General features: G+C 40.0%; 1 protein-coding gene across 3 annotated transcripts; it reads left to right on the plus strand.

The window, feature by feature from the left end:
• The first annotated feature begins 822 nt into the window (after positions 1 to 822).
• TACC3 (transforming acidic coiled-coil containing protein 3) lies at positions 823 to 19,614 on the plus strand. 3 transcript variants are annotated; one of them, XM_071753287.1, is made up of 16 exons: positions 823 to 958; positions 4,710 to 4,881; positions 5,015 to 5,160; positions 7,563 to 8,633; positions 9,740 to 9,839; positions 10,292 to 10,475; positions 11,437 to 11,483; positions 12,328 to 12,461; positions 12,544 to 12,655; positions 13,310 to 13,462; positions 15,268 to 15,344; positions 15,430 to 15,473; positions 16,475 to 16,635; positions 17,935 to 18,041; positions 18,216 to 18,336; positions 19,450 to 19,614. In XM_071753287.1, exons 2-16 carry the CDS (start codon positions 4,711 to 4,713, stop codon positions 19,513 to 19,515), a joined length of 2,694 nt encoding a protein of 897 aa, XP_071609388.1. In that variant the 5' UTR covers positions 823 to 958; position 4,710; the 3' UTR covers positions 19,516 to 19,614. The 3 variants fall into 3 exon arrangements, with proteins under 3 accessions (XP_071609388.1, XP_071609390.1, XP_071609389.1); XM_071753288.1 differs by lacking the exons at positions 823 to 958; positions 4,710 to 4,881; positions 5,015 to 5,160 and adding an exon at positions 6,537 to 6,826; XM_071753289.1 differs by lacking the exons at positions 16,475 to 16,635; positions 18,216 to 18,336; positions 19,450 to 19,614 and having other exon boundaries at positions 17,935 to 18,003.
• Positions 19,615 to 20,811: the final 1,197 nt, after the last annotated feature.

Here is a 20,811-nt window from a genome sequence, read left to right on the forward strand (position 1 = left end):
ATCAGATTTACTTAGGCTGTCCTCCATTACAAGGCCCACCACGGGCCCCAGCCCCAATTCCTCCACACCAGGCATCTACAAGATCAGTATTACATTACTACATCTCAAATTCTGGCCCAGTTTTGTATTGTGTGGAAAAATCAGTGTGTGTTGCACAGTGCAGCAATGGTGGGCACCTGCCTGGCTTTCCCTGGTCACAGAGGACTATGGAGAGACTGAAGCCCAGAAAGTGCACTGGGGTCAGTAACAATCCATATGGACCCAGTGCTTTGTCCCAGCCCTCTCACCTTATTCCTTCCACAGAAAAAAAAAAAAAAAAAAAAAAAAAAAAAAAAAAAAAAAAAAAAGTTTTTTGTTACTGCTAATTTACTTTTCTAAAATTTCATGCCAAAGGGTGGACTCATGCGCCTCAAAATTTGCAGTCCCTGCCTGCAGAGGCAACCTCAGTCTGTAGACCCTGATCCTGGACTAGAATAGGACCACAGACACTCCACACGGAGCATCCTCTAGAACACCCAAGACACAGCCTTCCTACCTCAGAGCCGGTGTGCGCTTCCCGAACAGGGCTCTGAAGCGGAACTCAGCAGCCAGCCGCCCCTGGGCTGAGGCGCGCTTCGCTTCACTTCACTTCGTTTCGCTTCGCTTCACTCCACTTCACTTCACCGCCCCGCCCCGCCCCGCCCCGCCCCGCCCCGCCCCGCCCCGCTCAGCATGCCTGGCGCGGGAACGCGCTCTCGCGGGGCTTCACCGGACACGCCCCCTTGCAGAGCGCGCTTCTGATTGGCGGACGCCTTCCGAATGCCGCTTTCTCATTGGGCGCCCGGCGCTGCCGTTGAAGTTTGAAATCCAGTGGCGGCGGGGGCGAGGAGGGTGCTGTTGGGTGGTGGTTCTAGCGCCGGGACTCCCCCCCGAGCATCGCCTCAACCCAGCGCTCTGCAGGCTCGCACCCCCTCGGCAGGTAGGAGTCCTTTGGGGGTGCTGAGGATGAGGGGGAACAGCTCCGGTTTCCCGGGGGCTGCCCCGTTGAGCTTGGGTGGTTGGGAGGGGTGGGGGGTGAGGTACGGGGCCCTCTCAGTCGCTTGGAATGGTGTGAGGTTTTGGGGCAGGCTCGGGGGGCTCCTCAGTGAGCTTTGGAGTGTTGTGAGGCTTGGGGGGGGTGAGGTTCGGGGTCCCCTCCGTTGCTTAGAATTCGTGTGGGGTTGGGGGGCAGGGTCGGGGGCTCCTCTGTGAGCTTTGGGGTGTTGTGGGGCTGGGGGGGTGAGGTAGGCTGGGCCCTCTCTGTGAGTGTGGGGTGGAGGGGGTTCCTATGGAGGAGTCTCGAGAGTGTTCTTGTGACCCCGGGACTAAGAGACTTCGGGAGAACTTGTTTGAGTTTGGGGATGAGGCGGAGTGAGGAGCGTTGGGTAATGGAAAGTCTGAGGGTGGTGGAGATGGAGCTCAGGGGCTGACTCCGTGAGTTCTGGGGTGAGCTGGGGTTCAAGAGGCCCTTGGGAGCATCTGGATACATTTTAAGGGGGTTTATGGGGCTGAGCGGGACTGGGGGTTCCCTTCCTGAGTCTGAGGGTGGGGGAGGAGGTGCGATGTCTGGGGGCATTTCTCTGAGCCTGGGAGTTTTATGGGTGGTTGAGGGCATCTCGCCGAGTTCCCAGGGGTGTGATGTGGGGTTCTTGTGGCCCAGGGTGCCTCGGAAGTGCTGGGGGCATCCTGGTGAATTAGGGGGTCGGGGGAGGTTTGATTTTGTTTTGTTTGGTGTGGATTTTTTTTTTATGTTTTTTTAGGTTTTTCATCTTTGTTTGCTTTTGACTTAGAGCTTGTCTTGGTGCAGGGACGGTTCTTTCCCGGAGAGCCAGCAAAGCCCTCCCCGGCCTTGCCTCTCCTCCTTCCCGGTTTATCCCATTGCAGCCCCTTCAGGCTCGGTCTCTGAAGGCCAAGGGCATCTTTTGTTCCCCAATGCGGGCCCCCAGGGCTTGGGCCGGGGGTGAAGGGTCCCGGCCCAGCCGGGGCTCTGCTGCCTCTGTACCCTGGATGTTTTTACTGACTTCTTAGAATGGTCTCTTGGGTGATTTCTGTAGTCAGGGCAAGGTTAACCAGGAGGGTGTTTGTTCTTCATGGAGATGCTTGCACTAGAGAAATGTATAGCAGGCAACACTGTGTCACTTTGGATGGAAATGTTCACACCACATGCTAAGTCACACTGCTCTGTATCTTCACTGCTGGAGGAGTTCAAAAGGATAATTAAGAAGAAAAATTTCATCTGTGCCCTGCAAGTTCAGTATTTTTTTTTTTAAAGCGTTTGAGACCACATGGGTGTTTTGGATGTTGTGCCCCAGTGGTCATGAAACAACAGGTGTTTGCCCTCAATTTCCAAATGATAGATACCAGAAGTTTAGTTATGTGATTTAATTGAATTTGTACATTCGTTTTCAAATACAGAATGACAGACTGCTGCTTGTGCCTGGGTAAATAATACTCTAAAGTGGTTTCTTTTTTGTGAACTTTGGCCATAGTGAGAAAATACGCTGCATTTCACAACACTTGTGTCGTTTGGACACTGGCCACTTAAAGAAAAAAGATTTTTTTATTAAAGATTCCCTTCTCCTTTCACTTTATCACAGCATCTAGCTAAGCAACTTGTGAAATACAATTTAGATAAAATCTTCGTTGCAAATATTTCAAATAAGGTCTGAATTACTTTAATCCTAGAAAGTTTGATTTTTTTTTTTCCCTAGAGTTTGATTTTTAGACTTAATACCTAAAATGCTGGATAAATATGGTGTATGTATAGTTGTGTTTATTAATTGGTATTTTCATCACCTAAGTGTTGTTTGAGCAATGATGTACAAGTAGCTCAGTGACAAATCTGAAAGCCTCCACAAGATCCTCCCCTGCTTATGGAGCTTTTTCATGTCCTAGGCTTCATTTCTAAAGTAATTACAGTAAACAGCTGCAGTCTGTAAAGATTTGCTTGATCTGTTGTCTCAACAGATTTAGTTTGAAATTAAAGCTGAGAAGTTCACTTCAGGTTTTAGGGGTTGTTAATGTAAAAATAATTAATGTACAAAATAACTTTGGCTACAATATGAATATGATGAATAAAGGAGGATTGAAGAAATAGCTGATACACATATGCTTTACTTGCTCTTGCTTCTGTACTTATTGTCTGCATTCCACTGAAGATTAAAAGTGCTGTTGTTGGGCTTGCAGACAAAGCAGCTGACTGCAGTGGAGAGTATGAAGCAAATTTTCCCATAAGGATTAGGGAACAGGAGTTTGGGAAATTTGAACTCCCACGTAGGAGTGGGGAAATTTGAACAGAGGCTTAAATACAGAAATTTGAATAAATAAGGGCATTGAGATTGAAAACGTGATTCAAAAGTTTAAGTGAGAATGGTTTTGGTTTGCCTCTTTATGTCAGTGAAAACAATAATTTGGAGTCTTCCTCAGCTGATTTTCTGGATTAATCTTGGCTGCATGATGGAAGATGGAAAAAAACCCCAACAAATTAAGAATGAGGTGTTTGGTGAAGTCAAGCATTTGGGAGGATTAGGAAAGGCATCCATTGCAGACAGCCAACATCTCCACTTGATACCAGTTATCTAGTGTAGGTGGTACAAGATAACACATCAGTTCATAGAAAAGAAAGCACTTTGTTAGTAATTTTAGATAACTAACTGTACTTTTACTTATTAGGGGTTGTCCTTCGTGGACAGAGCTTATGCCTAGGTCTAGCTTAACATGGTTTCTGTGCTCTGCTACTTTTTTGGGTTTTATCTGTTGGTTTTAAAGAAACATTATCACTGAGTAATAATGTTAAACCTCCGTGGCTCTGATGGGAATAAAAGGTACACAGAGCTCAAGAACCTATAACATGCTGGCTTGGCTCCTGGTGGTGTACTTGAAATATGTTCTTTCCCCATTTCTAATTTTTTTTCATCCTTAATCTTGGATGTGATACAGGCTTTACTTTCAAGTCCCTCACACTTGAAAAACTAGTAAGATTAGATCAGCCTATGTAGATTGTGTATGTCTAGTGTAAGAACAATATTTAAGTACCTTTTTAACCACAATTTTTTTCAGATTTGCATACCAGTAATGTCTGTGCTGCAAAGGATTAAGTACTGTGTGTCTTATAAAGGCAGCCTGTGCTGAGACAGTACAGCGAAAAGCTAAATAATTTTATTCAGGGTTGATCCTAAAGACACCCTGACTAACCAAATTTGGGGTTGCTGTTTGCTGATGTACAATGTAGCCGTGAGACAATGTGAATAAAGAAATCACTGTCATCAGCCTGTTGCAAAAGCTGTAATTTTCCTTAGCTGGATGCCCTATTAGCAGAGACGTGACTGTACCTCACTGGTGGCTTTCAGGGGGTGGGAATGAAGGAACTTGCAAATGACAGAGCTCCCTAAAAAGGACTGGTTGCTTAATTAGCAAGATTATAATGTTAACCATGGAAAGCATAATATCAACAACTAACTTCCTAGACCCCTCACAAAACCAGAGGGGCTGTGCAGTGCTGTATTTAGATATTTTCAGAATCTCAGACGTTTTTTCCTACGAGGATTACTAATACTGGTAAGGCTTGGTTTGAAGCTGTTAATCTTTGCTAGCCCGTGCCAGGCTTCCAAGTTCTTTCGTTATCTGAAAGTGCATCTGGCTGACCACACCCTCTCATTCATGCTGCAATATTGTATGTGTTGATGTCCTAGGATGAGTCTGCAGATTTTAAACGCAGAAAACGGAGAAAATGGAGGTGATGATTTAACAGCCGAAGACTGTGGCTTTTGCTTTCCACCACCAGAACCTACAGGGAGGCCTTCCATCCTACGCCTGTCCCAGAAAGAAAACTTGCCACCAAAAAGTGTGGCAAAAGCTATGAAGGTAAACTTTTGCTTTTGCATTGCTTATACTTTTTTCTCCTCCTGTGATCTCTGCTTCTGAATGCATATGCTATTAGGAGCTTGAAAATATTGTAGTGTTCATATTCTTCCTTTCCTTTGCCCCTTTCTTACAGGTGACCTTTCAAACTCCTCTAAGAGATCCTCAGACTCGAAAAATCTTAAGTCCTACCATGATGGATAAACTTGAGGCTACTTTCACACTTGATGATTGCGATGAAACCTTGGTAGATGATCTTATATCTGCACCTGTTGATGTTGAGTAAGTAATGTATTCACCTCTAGCAGTAGCAGCAATGTGGGACATACTCAAGTTAACTTTTCCTCTTTATAAACATATAGAGTTAAAATGTAATTTTGTTTTATAACAAGACATAAACTGCACAGAAGGATTTATTAATTCTGACTTTGATGTCCAAGCACTTACTCAAAGACAAAATTCTCTTAAAAATAATGACAGTTATTGTGGCTGTAATATTGAATAGCAAGCTCTAACTCCATGGTATCTGATTTCATAGAGATATGGTGTATCAAAGGGATAGTTTGAGAATAGACACATTAGGCAGAGAATACAAAACTTATCTACAGTAAGGTTTTCATGTGAGACTGCAGCTATTAAGCTAATCCTTAAAGTGAAGTCTCAAAGTGTCTTCTCTTGGCTGTTAAGTAGTTTTATCTGTTTTGACTGTCTCCTTAAGATGTATCTGAAGAGTTAGCTTGAATTGACACCTTGAGTCAATGAGAATTAAGATGAAAGAAAATGTAGCAACATAGTGTATATAACATCAATCGAGTACAAATCTGTGTACCTTTGTAGTCTGTCAGCTTGGGTCTCAAAGTGGCCCATGGTAGCTGACTAGAGAAGAGCTCAAAGCCTGCAGTGTTCCAATTTGGGGTTTTGTAGCTCTCCTTTATAGAAATATTATTATAGAGGTGCAGTTATACAATGTCATGACAATGTATTTAATAGGCCCCAAAGCATTTTTTTTACTGACTTTTTCAGCCTCTTTTTAAACTTGTATCAACAGCTGATATCTAGTTCCCAGTGGCAAGAAGCCCCAGATCTTAGCTTTGCCTTCTGCAAGGAGATGCATCCTTTTTCTTGTTTTCAACCATCTAATTTTTTCATTTTAGCATTATTGGTTTTGGGAAAGGGAGAAGAGAGATGGGGATACTTAATGTTCTTTAGATGTATAGATTTATTTAAACTGTTAGCTTGCATGTATACTCTAGTTTAGGAAAGTACTTCTGAGAGAGCCACCACAGTTTTAAAGCACATTAAATTACATTTATGCCCTGAAGTCCACGAATAAATGAAGATTTAGTGCATACAAGTTCATGTGATTTAGAGCTGACACTGAATTGCTTTTATTCCAGGCTTCAGGCATATTTATTTGGCAAGACATTGCTTTCACTGTCCTGTGTCCTTTCTACTTCTAAAACTTAAGGATTTGTTTGTAGCACATAAGCAAAAGGATTGGTTGTTGCTGAAGGGTGTCACTTTTGAGTAGTCCCAAGTAAGTAAAGGTTCAAGCAGGTGCCTGGCTCCTGACTGGCATTTATTAGGTTAAACACTGAAGGAGAATGGGAGGGGCCTGAGCAGTTGAACCAGCCTGGGGCTGAGCTCTTGCAGGGAAGAGGCACTCAAACCGGGTGAGAAGGGCTTCCTGACTCTTATCTCCCGCCTTTGCTTTCAGGTTTCTCGAAGTGGTGATTTTCTTGAGTGGCTTTTAATCATGTTCTGCTTTATAACCGATAGAGATGGCATATAGAAATAATAACTTTACGAAGGGGCAAAACAATGGGAGGAAATCCTGTTTCAGGAAGTAATGGCTTAACTCTCTGCAGTCTGAGACTAAGCCTCAGAAGTGGAGTGGAGTTTGGGGAAATAAAGTGAAGAGCAGTAACTTGTAGGATACCCAGCAGTAGTGAGTACACAAACTGTTTCTTTAACCTGTTTCTTCTGCTGGAGAATCTTATTTTTCTATTACTGGAGAGGTATCTTCTTGTATTGCACTTTGCTCTACAAATTTGCTGCTGTACAAAGTTTATAGAGTGCCTGAAATCTAGGTTCTGTTTTGGTAATGTAGGCCCTCATAGATAAAAAGCTGTGTGTACTCTCGGGAGGGTAAATCTGCCAGAATGACTGGACAAAGTAATGACTAGATTGGAGAACTTGAATCATGACTTTGTTTGTTCCTAGACTTGTCTGTTGTGACTCACAGATGAATCTACATGAGGATGTGCTACTTGTTGTGCCTGTGTTTGAGATGCTTACTGTTAAAATCTTCTCCCAAGCAGTTTGTTTCTCTATCTAGTGAAATGGTGATGTCCGTGTGATGTAGTGAGTAAAGCAGTCTCCAGGGTGACTGGCACAAGGAAATACAGCTGTGTGGAACAGATAGCTTAAGAATACTGACTAGCTTCAAGGGTTGATCTTCCTATAGCTCATGTGTACCAGCTCTTAACTTTTGACTGTTTAGATGGCTACTGAATTCTTGCTGTTGTGATATTCTTGTGCTGGCAGCTTCCTTATGTCAGAAGAAAATGGATTACTCTGAGCATACAAAGCTATTTGAGCAAATATCTTTCTAAAGATGTTTTCAAATCGTGTCTAAAAATAGCTGTAGCATGTGATACGACTTTTTTTTTTTTTTAATGCAGCACATGTCAACAAAGGACTGAAGCTGAAACAAACAATACAGTGATACATACACAAATGCCAGAGAAGGTCAGTGCAGCTCCTTACCCAGATGATGAGATGCCAGTGAGGAGTCGAGGTTCCTACAATCTTGATTTTGATAATTTAAATGACATCAATCCCTTTCAAAGTTCAGTGCAGTTGCAGCATTCTCCTGGAAATCTGCAGAAGTCTCCAGTAAGAGCACCTGGCAGCCCTAAGAAAGCATCTGAAAAGCATAGTGGTTCTCTTCTGGATGATACAGCTTCTTTTGCTTCAGTCACTGCAAGCACAGAGTGCTCAAATGAAGAAGAAAATACTCTCCCCTCTGTAAAGGAATCTTTACTGGGAGAGCTGGAGTCTAGCAAATCCAGGCTGTCCCCTAAGCAAGCAACCAGTGACTCTGTGCAGGATATGAAGTCTGCTTCCACAGATGTGAGCCAAATGGATAATTCAGTGGGATTAACAGCAGCATCTACACCTCCTGTACAGTTATCTGGCACTGATGTAACCAGTTCTTCTAAAACTGAGGAACTGAAGCTTCAGAGCGTTTCGGTAGCAGAAAAAACCTCTGCAGAAGAGTCAAAGCCTGCAGAAGAGCTGGCTGTCTCCAAAGGTGGAACTGTGGAAAAGCCTGATGTCACCAAGGCTGGACCAGTAAAACTGGAATTTGACTTTGATAATTCCACTGCTAGAAAGCCACCTCCTAAGAAACTAGGTAAAAGACCTGGAATTAAGCCACCTTCCAAAAAAATTCCTATTCCCAAAACAAAACCAGTGAGTACTGAAGTGCAAAAAAAACCTCATGTGGAAGATGAAATCCCTGTTCCAAAAGCATCTTATAGCTTGGACTGGGACAAACTTGATGATCCAAACTTTAATCCATTTGGAGGAGGCTCTAAAATTTCTGGCTCACCCAAGTGTGAGAGCCCTCAGAAAGCTCACATGGAAGATGAGCAGGACAGTGCTTCAGCAGGAGGACAGCCTCTTCCAGTGGAGCAGGATAACAGACCAAGTACCTGTGAAGATACTGAGAGAAAAGAACCCAAAACTCCGTAAGTAAACCTGTAGCTGAATGTAAAAACACCTTGAATTTCTGTGACAAAATGATAGCTATATGGCATCTCTTAATTATTTAATTCCTGCCTCCTTGACTTCCTCTGTGCCTGCAACAGCAAAGATCTCAAGCTCTGGACAAAAGTGTTCTTAAATCTGGAGGAATGGGGGGAAACAGGCTTATATGGCAAGAGTCTAGGTCAAGTGGCTCTCCCCCTACCCAATCCAAGTTTAGAGTAAGATGTAGAGAATCAAGTGATTTCTCCTGTCTTTAAAAAAGACCAACCAGGCAAGTGGGTAGTGCCATTGCACATCATGCAGCATGTGAGTTCACTGGGCAGTTCTGCACTCTGCTTAATCCTGGCTGAGCTCAGAGGTGCTGTGTCTTCCTTGCATCTTCTTGGTATCTGAATGCTATTGCCTGTTGCTAAAGTTGCATTTTTTTGGTACCACATAAAACTTTATTTGAGAATGAGAGATGTTATGTTACCCTTCCTAGAAAGCCTAACTATTAAAATGTCATCATTACTATAGATAGCCAAGTGCTTGCCAGAACTCCACTGGCACAAGGTGTTCATTTGATACAAATGTTTATTCTCTTGCACCCTGTGTAACATCATCAGATCCTGTTTACCATGCTGAAAACATCGAGTTTGTGCTGTCAGTAGTAGCTAAGTATTGGACTTCTCTAATGAAGTTCTGAGCTTTGCATTGATAATCTCTGCATTATGTTGGAAAGAGGACCAGACTGCTTGTAATTCTACTCTTAATTAAGCAAAAAGCCTATATTTAATTAAAAAAAAATTATAATGAGCTTAGCAAGTGGAAAGGAGAGAGTAGTTTTAAGTTAATAGGAGTAAGTGGTATTGCTGTGATTTTCTGCTTCCCAGATAAAACTGTGTCTGATGGAGGGAGAGCTTTCTGTCATTTAAGTTGTCACCAGGCAAGGCAGTGAATTTACATCCCCACCCTCAGTAAAGCTTCCTGTAATATTGTGGTAGAAACTCTCAAAGAAATTTACTCTCTTCAGTGCTTCAGTATATCTGGTAATACAGAATTCAGAACAGTCTGTGACGTGGATTTTATTTTATTTTTTTTTTTTAAGGGAAATCAACAAACAGAATGTAGTAGAAGACAAGACAAGAACTGAAGAAGACAGGCCAGGAGTGCCAGCAGAAACTGAACTTCCAGGAGGAATAGCCATGGTAAGGTATAGGAAAGACAGCCAGTTGTTACCTTGTTGTTCTGTGAAACTGAGTTCTTTGCCTTAATCTTATCAAACCCATGTTTGATATTTTGTCTAAGAATTAGTGTTTTTGTGCATCTTCAGCAGCTCTAGAATAAATATCAGCTGTGCAGACTTGTCTTTTGAAGGTAACATCAGAGACAAACAAATTGGTACTTTGGTATTTAGTATCTTTTTTTGATCAGCAGTCACATATAAGGACAAACACAAGGGTGTGGACTCTACAAGTGACTCCTGTATAATGTGGGCTGTACTCACTGCTGGTAACTTAAACCAGGAGTTCACAGGCATGGAAACAATTATGCTGTCTGCCCAGCTAGTTAATGTCAAACCAACTTGATCATTACTGTCATTTTTTCATTGCATTTAAATCCTTATTTTAACAGCAAAAATGATTGTTTTTCTCATCAGGAGAAGCAAACGAGCCCATCTCCAGCTAATGCCCCCTCTCAAGATAATTTGGTTTCTGCTGACAGTGGAAAAAAGTCAGTGTCTGCAGAAGAAATTAAGCCTAGTTCTCACAGAAGTGAAATAACAGCAGATGAGCAGACAACTGACACTGAATCTGAAGAATTCTTCAGACCATCATCAGAAGGTAAGGGCATTTCTTTAGAACAGTTAAAAATAGCTACAATAACCTCTATATATGTATTTCTTCAGTTTTGGCACTCATTCTAATTTTTGTTTCATCTTGCTCTTCTGAAAGGGCTGTAAAACCTACAGTGACTAATAGGGGTGGGAAATGTACATAAATATAAATATATATATATCTGGATTAAGATAAATTCAAAGCTGGGTATTATCATTCAGCTGCTCAGAAGGGTGGAATTTAGTCTGGTACAGAAGCAATCTTTTTAGAGTTTCAGTGGCAAGTTTCTGTACTAAAAAAATGCTTGCTTAAAATCACTTCTGATATTAAGGACTTCTTAAATTGAGAGCACTGGAGCTATGCAACTGCCTGTATTTGTGAGAGTGGTAGATTACTGCAGGCCTTAGCAGTACCAGAATACTCATTTATATTCCAGTATGGATGATCTTTCTGCAGGTGGATGCCTGTATTGGGACCTTATTACATGGCTGGGACTTATTCACCTGGAAGGGTTATTTCTTCTGGGAGCACTGTGTGCAAAGATGACTGAAAGCTTTGACTGCAGTGCCATGCATCACTTAATACTGGTGTAGAATCAGCATCTTGAGAAATGTCTAATTTGATTCTTCAAATATGAGCTCTCTGCTAATTTTTATGGCTTTGTATAAAAGAGTAGAATATCCAAGTGTGCTTGCCACTTTCACTGTAGAACAACAGAAGTTTTATTACTGTATGTTAAATTCTGCATGCTCTTACACATATTTGGAGACAAACAAAAGCTGTGAATTCACTTTTTTTTTTTTGGGTCCAGATAGAAATCCACTATTTTTAGCAAATGAAAAAATAGAAATAGGAAAACATGAAATAGGAGTAGGGTTTTATTTGCTTTATACACATACCTATTAGTTTGTCTGTGGGTTGACAATGTGATTATACCTCATCTTCACTGGATCATTTCCTTTTCCAGTTCTAGGAATGGGCATAGACTATCTGGAACAATTTGGGTCTTCATCAGTAAGTATAACATTGAACTATTTTCTTTGCCTCTTTGGCAGAAGGGAGAGGAAAGGAAAATGAAACTGTCAAGCCTTAAATATTTTCATGAAGTAACTTTGCTTTGAACTTGCCCACAGAAATACAGACTTTATTCCAAAGCATGGTGTTGACAAGGCTGGACAGGGGCTGGTCCTGAAAGAAAATATAAGCAATTCTGCTAAGGATCTGTGCTCTTTTGCTTTCAGTTTGCAAAAGTGCTATTTTCCTTTAATAGTGGTAAAACAGAGACTGATGATGATTCACTTCTCTGGTTGCCAAAACTGCAAGAACATAATGCTTTGAAAGTGCAGGATCATTGTTTTGAAAAACTTTTATAAAGTCTTTAGTTTTATGGGTAGTTTCAGGAAATTTGCCTCTAAATTGGGTGTGTTGTGTTTCAATCAGTTCAACTTGGTTACTTTTTGCTCCTACTTAGTTCTAGAGTCAGAGCAACTCTGAAATATGCAGTCAACACACTACATTAAATTTGTTTTTTGATCACAGTCTTTGTCCTTATATCAGTAAAGACAGTGACCTACACTGCTTGTTCAGCTTACAGAACTATCTTTTAGTGTCTTCTGTTGGTTTTGAGTAGCTCAGTTTTTCACCCTTTTGGTTTTGTCTGAGCTCTTGAGTCCATTTGATATTGCACAAGGATATAAGTGTGTGGGCACTGAGTTCTCTTTATGTGATTTTTCTGAGAACAATGCTTTGGCCACCAAAGAATAGGCTCACCCTCTCTCCAGAGGATTATTTATGTGGTTATGGGGGCTGTGTGTGTTATGAAGCAGCATATCTGCCAGTGTATGCTTCTCTCCCTCAGTTCAAGGAGTCTGCCTTGAGGAAACAGTCACTGTATTTGAAGTTTGACCCTCTATTGAGAGACAGTCCACGAAAACCCATTTCTGGTACTCCTGAAACAAAAATGAATATTGTGACAGCTCCTTTTCAACATGGGTAGGTATTGGCTTAGTCCAGGCTAAGACAGCTTTACAAAGAAAGGCAGGGCTTAAATGTAATGGTGTATGTTTGTTTCTAGTCCTGTTGCTGATCTAAGTAAATTGTTTGAAGAAGCTGAAAAGCCTGGAGTGAGTCTTCAAAATGAAGAGAAACCAAAAGGACTGGATCTTCTGGGAATATTAACAACTTCTGTAAGGGTGTCACGTTTCATGTTGATATTTAGGAAAGGGATGGGCTAGAATCTGGACCTAAGGATTGCAGAATACTTGATGCCTATTAAAAGTTAATCTTAAAAAAGAGGTTGGATACTTGCATTTATCAAAGTTGAACTTTTTGTTAGGCTTCATCTTAAGTATTAATGTGTTTTGTGGAAACTGGTGGCATTGCACATGGTATAGGAGAATTTGAGGTGCTTTAATCAAGCGATCTTTTTCATGCAGCTGAAGCAACAAAAAAATAAGACAAACTTGTATTTTAATTGCACTGCTGGGATGAAGAGCAGTTCTTTGATTAAATGATCTAAGGTTCTTAGTTTGAAGAGCCTTTTATGAACAGATTTGCATACAGTTCATCCTGAAATAGTGTTGTTTTTTTTTTTACTGGTAGACAACAGCATGGTGTCATCTGTTTTTTCTGATACCTATAATTGGTGGGTAGCAGTTTCTATTATACCTTCAAAATAGTTACATAGTTCTACAAGTTGCCTAAAATGTAAGAAAGTTACGGTAACAAAGGTTTGGGGGCATTTTGGGCAATTAAGTATTTTGACTTAAGATCAAATAATTTGTATACAGCTAATTATGAAAATGGGAATTTGTTGAAGCTCTCTTTTTGTCTACTCACAGAACACAGTTCCCCTGATTCCAGACTCCCTGACTGGTGATGATGTTCCACTCCCTCATACTGCTTCTACAAACATTGCAGTGGATGCTATTGTAGATGTGTTACAATATAGCCAGAAAGACATGGATGCAGCTGTTGAACTGGTTAAGAGAGAGGTACAGTTGTCCTTCCAACACAGCCTTGAAAGTCCCTTTGGCTTGGATTATCTCCTATAAATCTCTCTACCTGATAATTCTTTCCATTGTGCTTGACATCAGCATCTCATCCTGAAAAGCTTACTGTGCACTTGATAGAAGCTGTATGTGTAGACAGCTTCAGATCTAATATCTAAGGGAATATTGTAAACATCTATTAGCCAGGTTCTGCCTTAGAAATGGTCACCATTAAATAGCATCTGTTATCAGATTGAAGGGTTAGGCTTTGTTTTAGTGGTCTGAATACTCTTAGTTAAACTGGGCAGAAAATAAATGTTCTTGCCAATGGGGTGAAAGGCTTCTTCTGATATCCAAGATAAAGCTAATAATTTAGTGCAGTGATAACTTTTTTTTGTGTAATGGAGAGGTACAACAGTATCTTCAGCTAATAAGAGATCTCAAGCTCACTCTGGAGGAGAAACATTTGTGGAGGAGGGAAGAAGTAGTCAGTGGGATTTTGAGCATGTTCTGTAACTTAATCACTACAGAAGTTGATTTTGAACTCCCATCTTCTTACTGATGCAAGAAGTCTACTCAAAACATTTGAGCCTATGGTTCATTATGGGTTCTGTAACTTTACAAATACTAAATCATGTAAGAGGGAGCACTTAAGCATAAATTGTCCTCAGCTAATCATCAACTGAAAATTAACTTTGGAAAGAAATGGAGCATTCAGAGCTTCTTACTAGCTATAGCACCAAGGACACCAAACAATGATGAGTCTGACTATTTCCTGCTTAAGTTATTCTTTCCCCTTATAGTACAAAGAAACTTTTCTATGAGTAACTTTTGCTTTCCCTCATTTAGGACACTTTTAACCAGCATATTGTCTACTTCAGGTAAACAATTGCAGCCTTGACAGGGTGAGCTCCTACTGTGTTCATCCAAAATGAAGAATGTATATAATAACAGGGACTAAAGCTTGTAATATCTTACAATGGGTAATTTAATCTCTTATTTCAAAGAACTAAACCATTCAAACATAGCTATAGCAAGACAGGTGTGACTGGATGGCTTCACCTGTGTGTCACTTAAATAAAAATGCTTAGAATTACTGTATCAACTTGGTAGGAACACAGACTAAATTTTAAGCTTTTTTTTGTTTTGTTTTGATGAAACAGCTCAAGAGTGGGACGGGAAGAAACTTTTTTTTTTCCTTCTGGACCAATACAGTGTTTCATGAAAGCATTTTTTTTTTTTTCATCTGCTGAACCATTTCTTTTGAGTCTGCAAACTTAGTTTTCTAACTGGCTTCCATCCTTTCACATTTTTCTTTAACATTTTGTAACACTGTCAAATTTTCTCTTTCCTTTTTGGTGCATTCTTTTTTTCACTTGTGCCCACTTCTTGTCATCTGAAATAATGCTGTACATTTAAAATCAGCTTATTATAAAATAAATGCAGCAAATAGTGTACTACAGTATACCATACAACTTTGAGGGGAAATTGGCAGTAATGATGTACTCTCACCTTCTCTTGTTTAAAATTCAGGTTGTAGGATGAATAAGAGTAGCCAAGAGTGTAACTGAGTTGACTCTGATCTTGCCATTTGAAAGATATTGGAATAGTGTATGTGAAATCTACATATCAGTCTACATCTTAGTTGGCTCAGCTTTGTAATGTGACAATTTTTAATCTCTTAAACATTAGAACTTATTTATCTCTATCAAGTTATAAGTAAATCTAAGCTGCTCTTTAGACTGTTCTGAGTGTCAGATCTTGTATCTCTGTGAAAGCAGTAGAAGTTAATTTTTTTTTTCTCAAAGGTTCAAGAGAAACAATTGGAGGCAGAGGAATGGAAAAAGAAGTATGATAAGCTTCATATGGAATACAAAGAAATGGGGTATGGATCATCTTGATTTCTATATCTATTTATTTACTGCAGCTGCTTTTTCTAACTTATGTTCAATGTTGTTCTTGTTTTTTAGAAAAATAGTTGCAGAATTTGAAAGCACAATAACACAAATGATTGGTAAGTTCCATATGCCCCCTTTCAATGGCTTGGGAGGGGTGGACATGTTCAATTTAAGGTTACAAACTGAAGTTAATACCATTTCACTTCTGATGGCATTAATATTTCAAGTGCTCCAGGTGTGAGTGTAAGGTTCCAGACAAGGTAGTAGGGCAGTACTGCTGTGCATACTCATACAGACATGGTATCATTTGGTAAGTACTGATGACTGACTTGATGAATCAGGCACAAACACATCTAAATTTCTTATTCTCCAGTGGAGAGTGGTTGGTTTATTAAAACTGGCAGATCCAGTAACCTGCACTTTGTGTTTAACTGTTTATTATTGGACCTCATGTAAGTCATGAGATGTCAGTAGGAATTCTTTCTGGGCAGACCTGGCCTTTGTTTCAGTCAAGCTTGTGGCTTCAAAGCTGAGTAGACATTAAATGAGACTCTTGTTGTACAAGTACATTCCCCTAGTACAAAGCTGAATAGTCACATCTGTGTCATTCTTAAATTTAGTTTTTTAAGGAGACTGAATATTATGTCAGCTTTTTTTGTGGTTCTTTAAGCTTATGTGAAACACAGTTCAGGTGTGCTAACAAAAACTTGTGAAAGAATTTGCTATGCTAGTTTGGCTTGTTGTCCCAGTGGTTTCCAGATCTTCCAGCTGCTGTGATTTCAGCTATTGTATGAAAACAAACACTTTCAGATTCCTTTTATCCCAAGATTTGAGGCTATTATTATGGTAAACTTGGGTGTGGTATTTTGACTACATTACAAGAGAAAATGCTTTGGGCAAGCACCTTATGTGGCCTTTAATGGCCTTAGGGCTGGTGCAAGGTAGTATTGTAGCAAAGAGAGAATAGGGCTGCTTCCTTAAAAGCAAAGATGTGGTGTCCTTTCAGAAGAGAGGATTTTTGCTTCAGAGGAAGAAGTGAGGGCTTGGGGGTTTGTCTGTCCATACTACAGAATTAGTTTTATCCTGAGTGTAACCCTGTGAACTCTGTTTTCTTTAGAGGATGCTCAGAAGCAAAAGGAACTTGCAAAGAGAGAAATGCAGAGGTTGGTGGAAGAAAAGCAACAAGTTATTTCAGATCTGAACTCAATGGAGAAATCTTTCTCTGAGCTCTTCAAACGATTTGAAAAACAGAAAGATGTGCTGGAGGGTTACCGCAAAGTAAGACACTGAAGTGCAGTTAATATCATCTCAAAGATAAATGACATCTGGTGAAGAGGAAATGATGGGCTTATAGAGCAGCCAATAGTTAGCTAAGTATAGACACTGTCTATAAAGACAGGTGCTAGGTTGTTGTTAGTTAAAGAATTAAAGGAATGCCTGGTTTGCTGTATTTAGGTAATGATCTCTGTTAAAAAACAACCTTTTTTCAAAGAGAAGAATGAGCTGTTCTCTGGTGCACATGTTAATTTTTCTATTTGTTACAGAGACAGACTCATGTAGCAACTATTAAGGGCAGCCTGTTAACCCTGTATCATGTTAAATAGATGCTGAAGAATATTTGCTATTACAAGTCAAAATTATAATACTTGGTGTTCTTTAGCTTAAGAAAAACCCACCTCAATTTGGTGAAGTCAGGCCTTTGTTTTGCTGCATCTTTAGAGACTGGAAGAATTAAGCTGATGAGAAGCATAAGCTAAGCTTTCCTATAACATGGAATGCATAAAAATTATTCAGCTGGTATTTTAAAAAGTGCCTTCAGATTTTTTCCTTTAGTTATCCTTTTGTGTCCCCTATGTACCCAGACTTAGAATTAGCCTGCTATAAGGTTCATGGTAGTCTAGGTGGGAGAAACAGGCATAATGTCTTGTACTACAACATAAGTTTCTGCTTTACTTACACTTTGGACTTCCTTCATTTTGTGTCTCTTCCATCTCTTCAGCCCTTTCTTTAACATGGACTTAAAGTGTCAACTGTAAATAGTTTGTAAATTCAAGAGCTGATATTAGTAGGGAGTTTTAGCACTTTTTTCAGGTGTTTCCAATTTGTTATAATAGCTAATAAAATAATGTGTGTAGTGTTTGTGCCTACCAAGGTAACTTTCTTAATGTTGAGTTAACTTAGATCAAGGCCTAAAGCCTGAACCTTTCCATAGGTTCTCTGAAGTAATTGATTTTCTAGCTGCTTATTAGAATAATAGCAAGCTAAGACAAAGCTGGCTTAAAAAAACCTCACAAAACATGCAAAGCTGTTTAGTGACTTTAGTGTCAACTTTAAAGTTTGCTACTAAATAGCATATGTTGGAAGGGAACTGAGGTGAAGGAATGTTAGTTTGCAAAGTTGAGAGCTGGAAGAGAGGGTAATTTTAGTCCCTATGCAGTAGCTCTGTGGGACTTGAGTTGTTCCTGTCATTCTGATGAGCAAATCCTCTCACTTCAGTGTAGCTGAATATTTCCTTTGATATGGAGGGGTTCTTCCATCTAATACATAAAGTAATGAAGCTTCTTGTTCTTGGGACAGAATGAAGAAGCTCTGAAAAGATGTGTTGAAGACTATGTGGCTAGAATTAAAAAGGAGGAGCAAAGATATCAGGTGTTAAAAGCCCATGCTGAAGAAAAGCTGCAACAGTAAGTACCACGTGAAGAAGCCAAGTATCTGCAAAATATGGTTCACTAATGCCAAAATTTGGCTTAAAGCATTTTTAGTTTGGAGATTAATCCAAAGTACAACAATCTAGTGTGTGTGAAGTGTTTTCTGTGCCGTTTGAAGGGGGTGTGAGCACCATTTTGCTGCTTTTTCAGAGCAAATGAGGAAATTGCCCAAGTCCGAAGCAAAGCGAACTCCGAGACTGCAGCACTGCAGGCGAGTGTCCGCAAAGAACAAATGAGGATCCAGTCTTTGGAGAAGAGCCTTGAACAAAAGGTTGGTCAAAATGCCCCCCTCCTGGTTTGGGGAGTAGACATTGACATGATAGAATTGTGCCTTAAGTTTCAAGATTCATCTTGTTTAAGTTTTCTGGAGCAAAAGGTTTGTTCCCATAGGAACAGAAGTTGTCAATCCAGGTTACTGTGTCAGGAGATGACCTGAACTACTGAAGGAGATGGTGAAGAAGTCTGAGACTTCTTCAGTGTGTCCCAGAGCAGAATCTGGGACTCAATCTTGAATAACTTTTTGGTTCAGTTTGTTCATAAACATATGATTTGTAAGCTCTTGGCACTAACACAGGTTCTTGTATTGACTGAACGCTTTCAAGATTGTTCAGGCCATTATTCCTTCTGTTTGATTCCAGTGTTTCACATGCCATTAGATCTTAGAATGTTTTTAAAGGCATGTCTGTTTCCTTCAAACAGAAGCTTTTAAAGGAAAGAGCTTTTTGAGGGTTAGAAGTGATGTTGCTGGAAATGCATGCTGTTAGTTTTACTGCATCATGGTTGTCTTTGCCAGCATTGAAGACTTAAAAATAGATAGTGCTGACACATTCCAGTTAGCAAAAGATCCATATTTGTGCTAGTCTTGAGGCTCATGACTAAGGTTTGCTTTCCCAAAGGGTAGGACTATTATGTGAGCGTTGAAGCAAACACAGTAACATTTTTTTAGAACTTTTAAAGTGGTTTGAGCATATAAGGAGAATTATACAAACTGAAAGATATTGCTACATGGCAGTAAAAGTATCAAAGTATCATCTTGCAGAGTCTTGAAGATTAGAATCTAAACTACTACTATCTTGAATTTCAGTGTATGTAATGACTTTGAGTCTGAAAGTTTTATTTCCCTAAATCAATTGGTCTCCATGTATTATGGGAAATCTGTAGTAGTGGAGACTGTATAGTGGATTCTGGCTTGCTTCCTGGGGCTCTTAAGGTTGCCATGTGACCATCTACAGAGTAGACTTAATTTGCATAAACCACTAGCACTGAAATGGACTTTCTATTCCATGTGTTGTCAAACAAGACTTGTTGCAACTTGGCTCTCTACACAGATGTAAGATAGCTTGGGCATACCTGAAACTCACTACTTTTTTTTTGTCTTCAACAGACTAAAGAAAATGATGAATTAACAAAAATCTGTGATGACTTGATCTTGAAGATGGGAAAAATTTGATAGCTTTTCTGTGTTGTAAATATGTTTATTCTCCCTGTCTTGTGTGTTCATCTGCTTTTTAATTATGTATGTTGGAAAAAATAAAACTCTTGATTTGCACTTGTCTTGCATATAACTGGCTGTATCTTCTGTAGAAAACGTCAGGAAATGAAGTTCACAAATACTTCAGTTCAATTGCTGCTTCCATTGGGTAACAATGCCTTGTGTATCATTTTCACATGTCAAGTAAATGAAATTAATAGTCTCACCCTCAGTCTTTTCCCTGTGTGGGAAAACCAAGGTTCTGTGCTCATGCCCTGGTTTTGCTGGTGAGGGTCAGCATTGGCCATGTCTCTCTTGCACTTCCTGCTCTTACTTAAAATATTCTGCAGTTACAAGACTAATAAAACTTGACCTGTCACAACTGCTATAAAGTAAAACCAAAGTTTAAGCAGACTAGTTTTTATACCCTGTCAGCAGCCACCTTACAGTCCTTCTTTGTAAGAGGCATTTGCTTACTGGTGTGAACCATTAGGACTTATAAATGTCAATTTTTAGGCCAATTACTAATCTTGAAAGTGAGTAGTAAGCAAAATATCTTATGGTTGTCTTTATTTTATTTGTAAGTGGAACTTGGTGAGGGGTCAGTTGATTTGATAATTTAGTGATGTAAAAAAATTTTTGCCCCAGGTTTGTCTTTTTAAGAAGAACTGGAGTGATTCTATTTTTGCAGACAAGCCGAGTACTGAATAGCAGGGCCATTTACTTGCTACTTATGTCTGGGGTGTTTTGTTTGTTTTGTTTTTTTCTAATATTGTTGATATGTCCCAGTCACCAGTTGAGAGCTCCCAGCCACTTGCCTGTAATGGAAAACCTTGAGAAATGTAGGCTGCAGCTTATGATGAATTCAGCTTTGGTTAAGGCAGTAGCAGACATCTCAGATAAGCTATTCTTTGTATGTGATGTTTTATTTCAGCACTAAGATGAAATTGTCAGTATGAAGTCAGTAGCAGTTACTGCATGCCTGGCTCCTGCAGAAGTTGGTCTGCTGTGTGTTTTCTGACTGCTTAGGAAAGTGCCAGATGGTAGCAGAGGGGGGCGGGGGGGGGAAGTTAAAACGGTGTAGAAAAAGTTTACTCACTGCCTCAACTTCAGATAGCAGGGATTGCTTAAGGCTGTGTCTTAATATTCCTTTGTAGTGGATTTAACCCTGGAGATGAGAAATCTTGTCTGATTTGTCAGCTCTGTTGCCCATATTTGTTTATGAGAACTGACTTCTATTAAAATCCTTAGGGAATACAGAGGTTATAGGTTGGT

The sequence above is a fragment of the Heliangelus exortis genome, chromosome 10 (assembly GCF_036169615.1).
Source record: "Heliangelus exortis chromosome 10, bHelExo1.hap1, whole genome shotgun sequence".
In the NCBI taxonomy this organism is placed as follows: Eukaryota; Metazoa; Chordata; class Aves; order Apodiformes; family Trochilidae; genus Heliangelus; species Heliangelus exortis.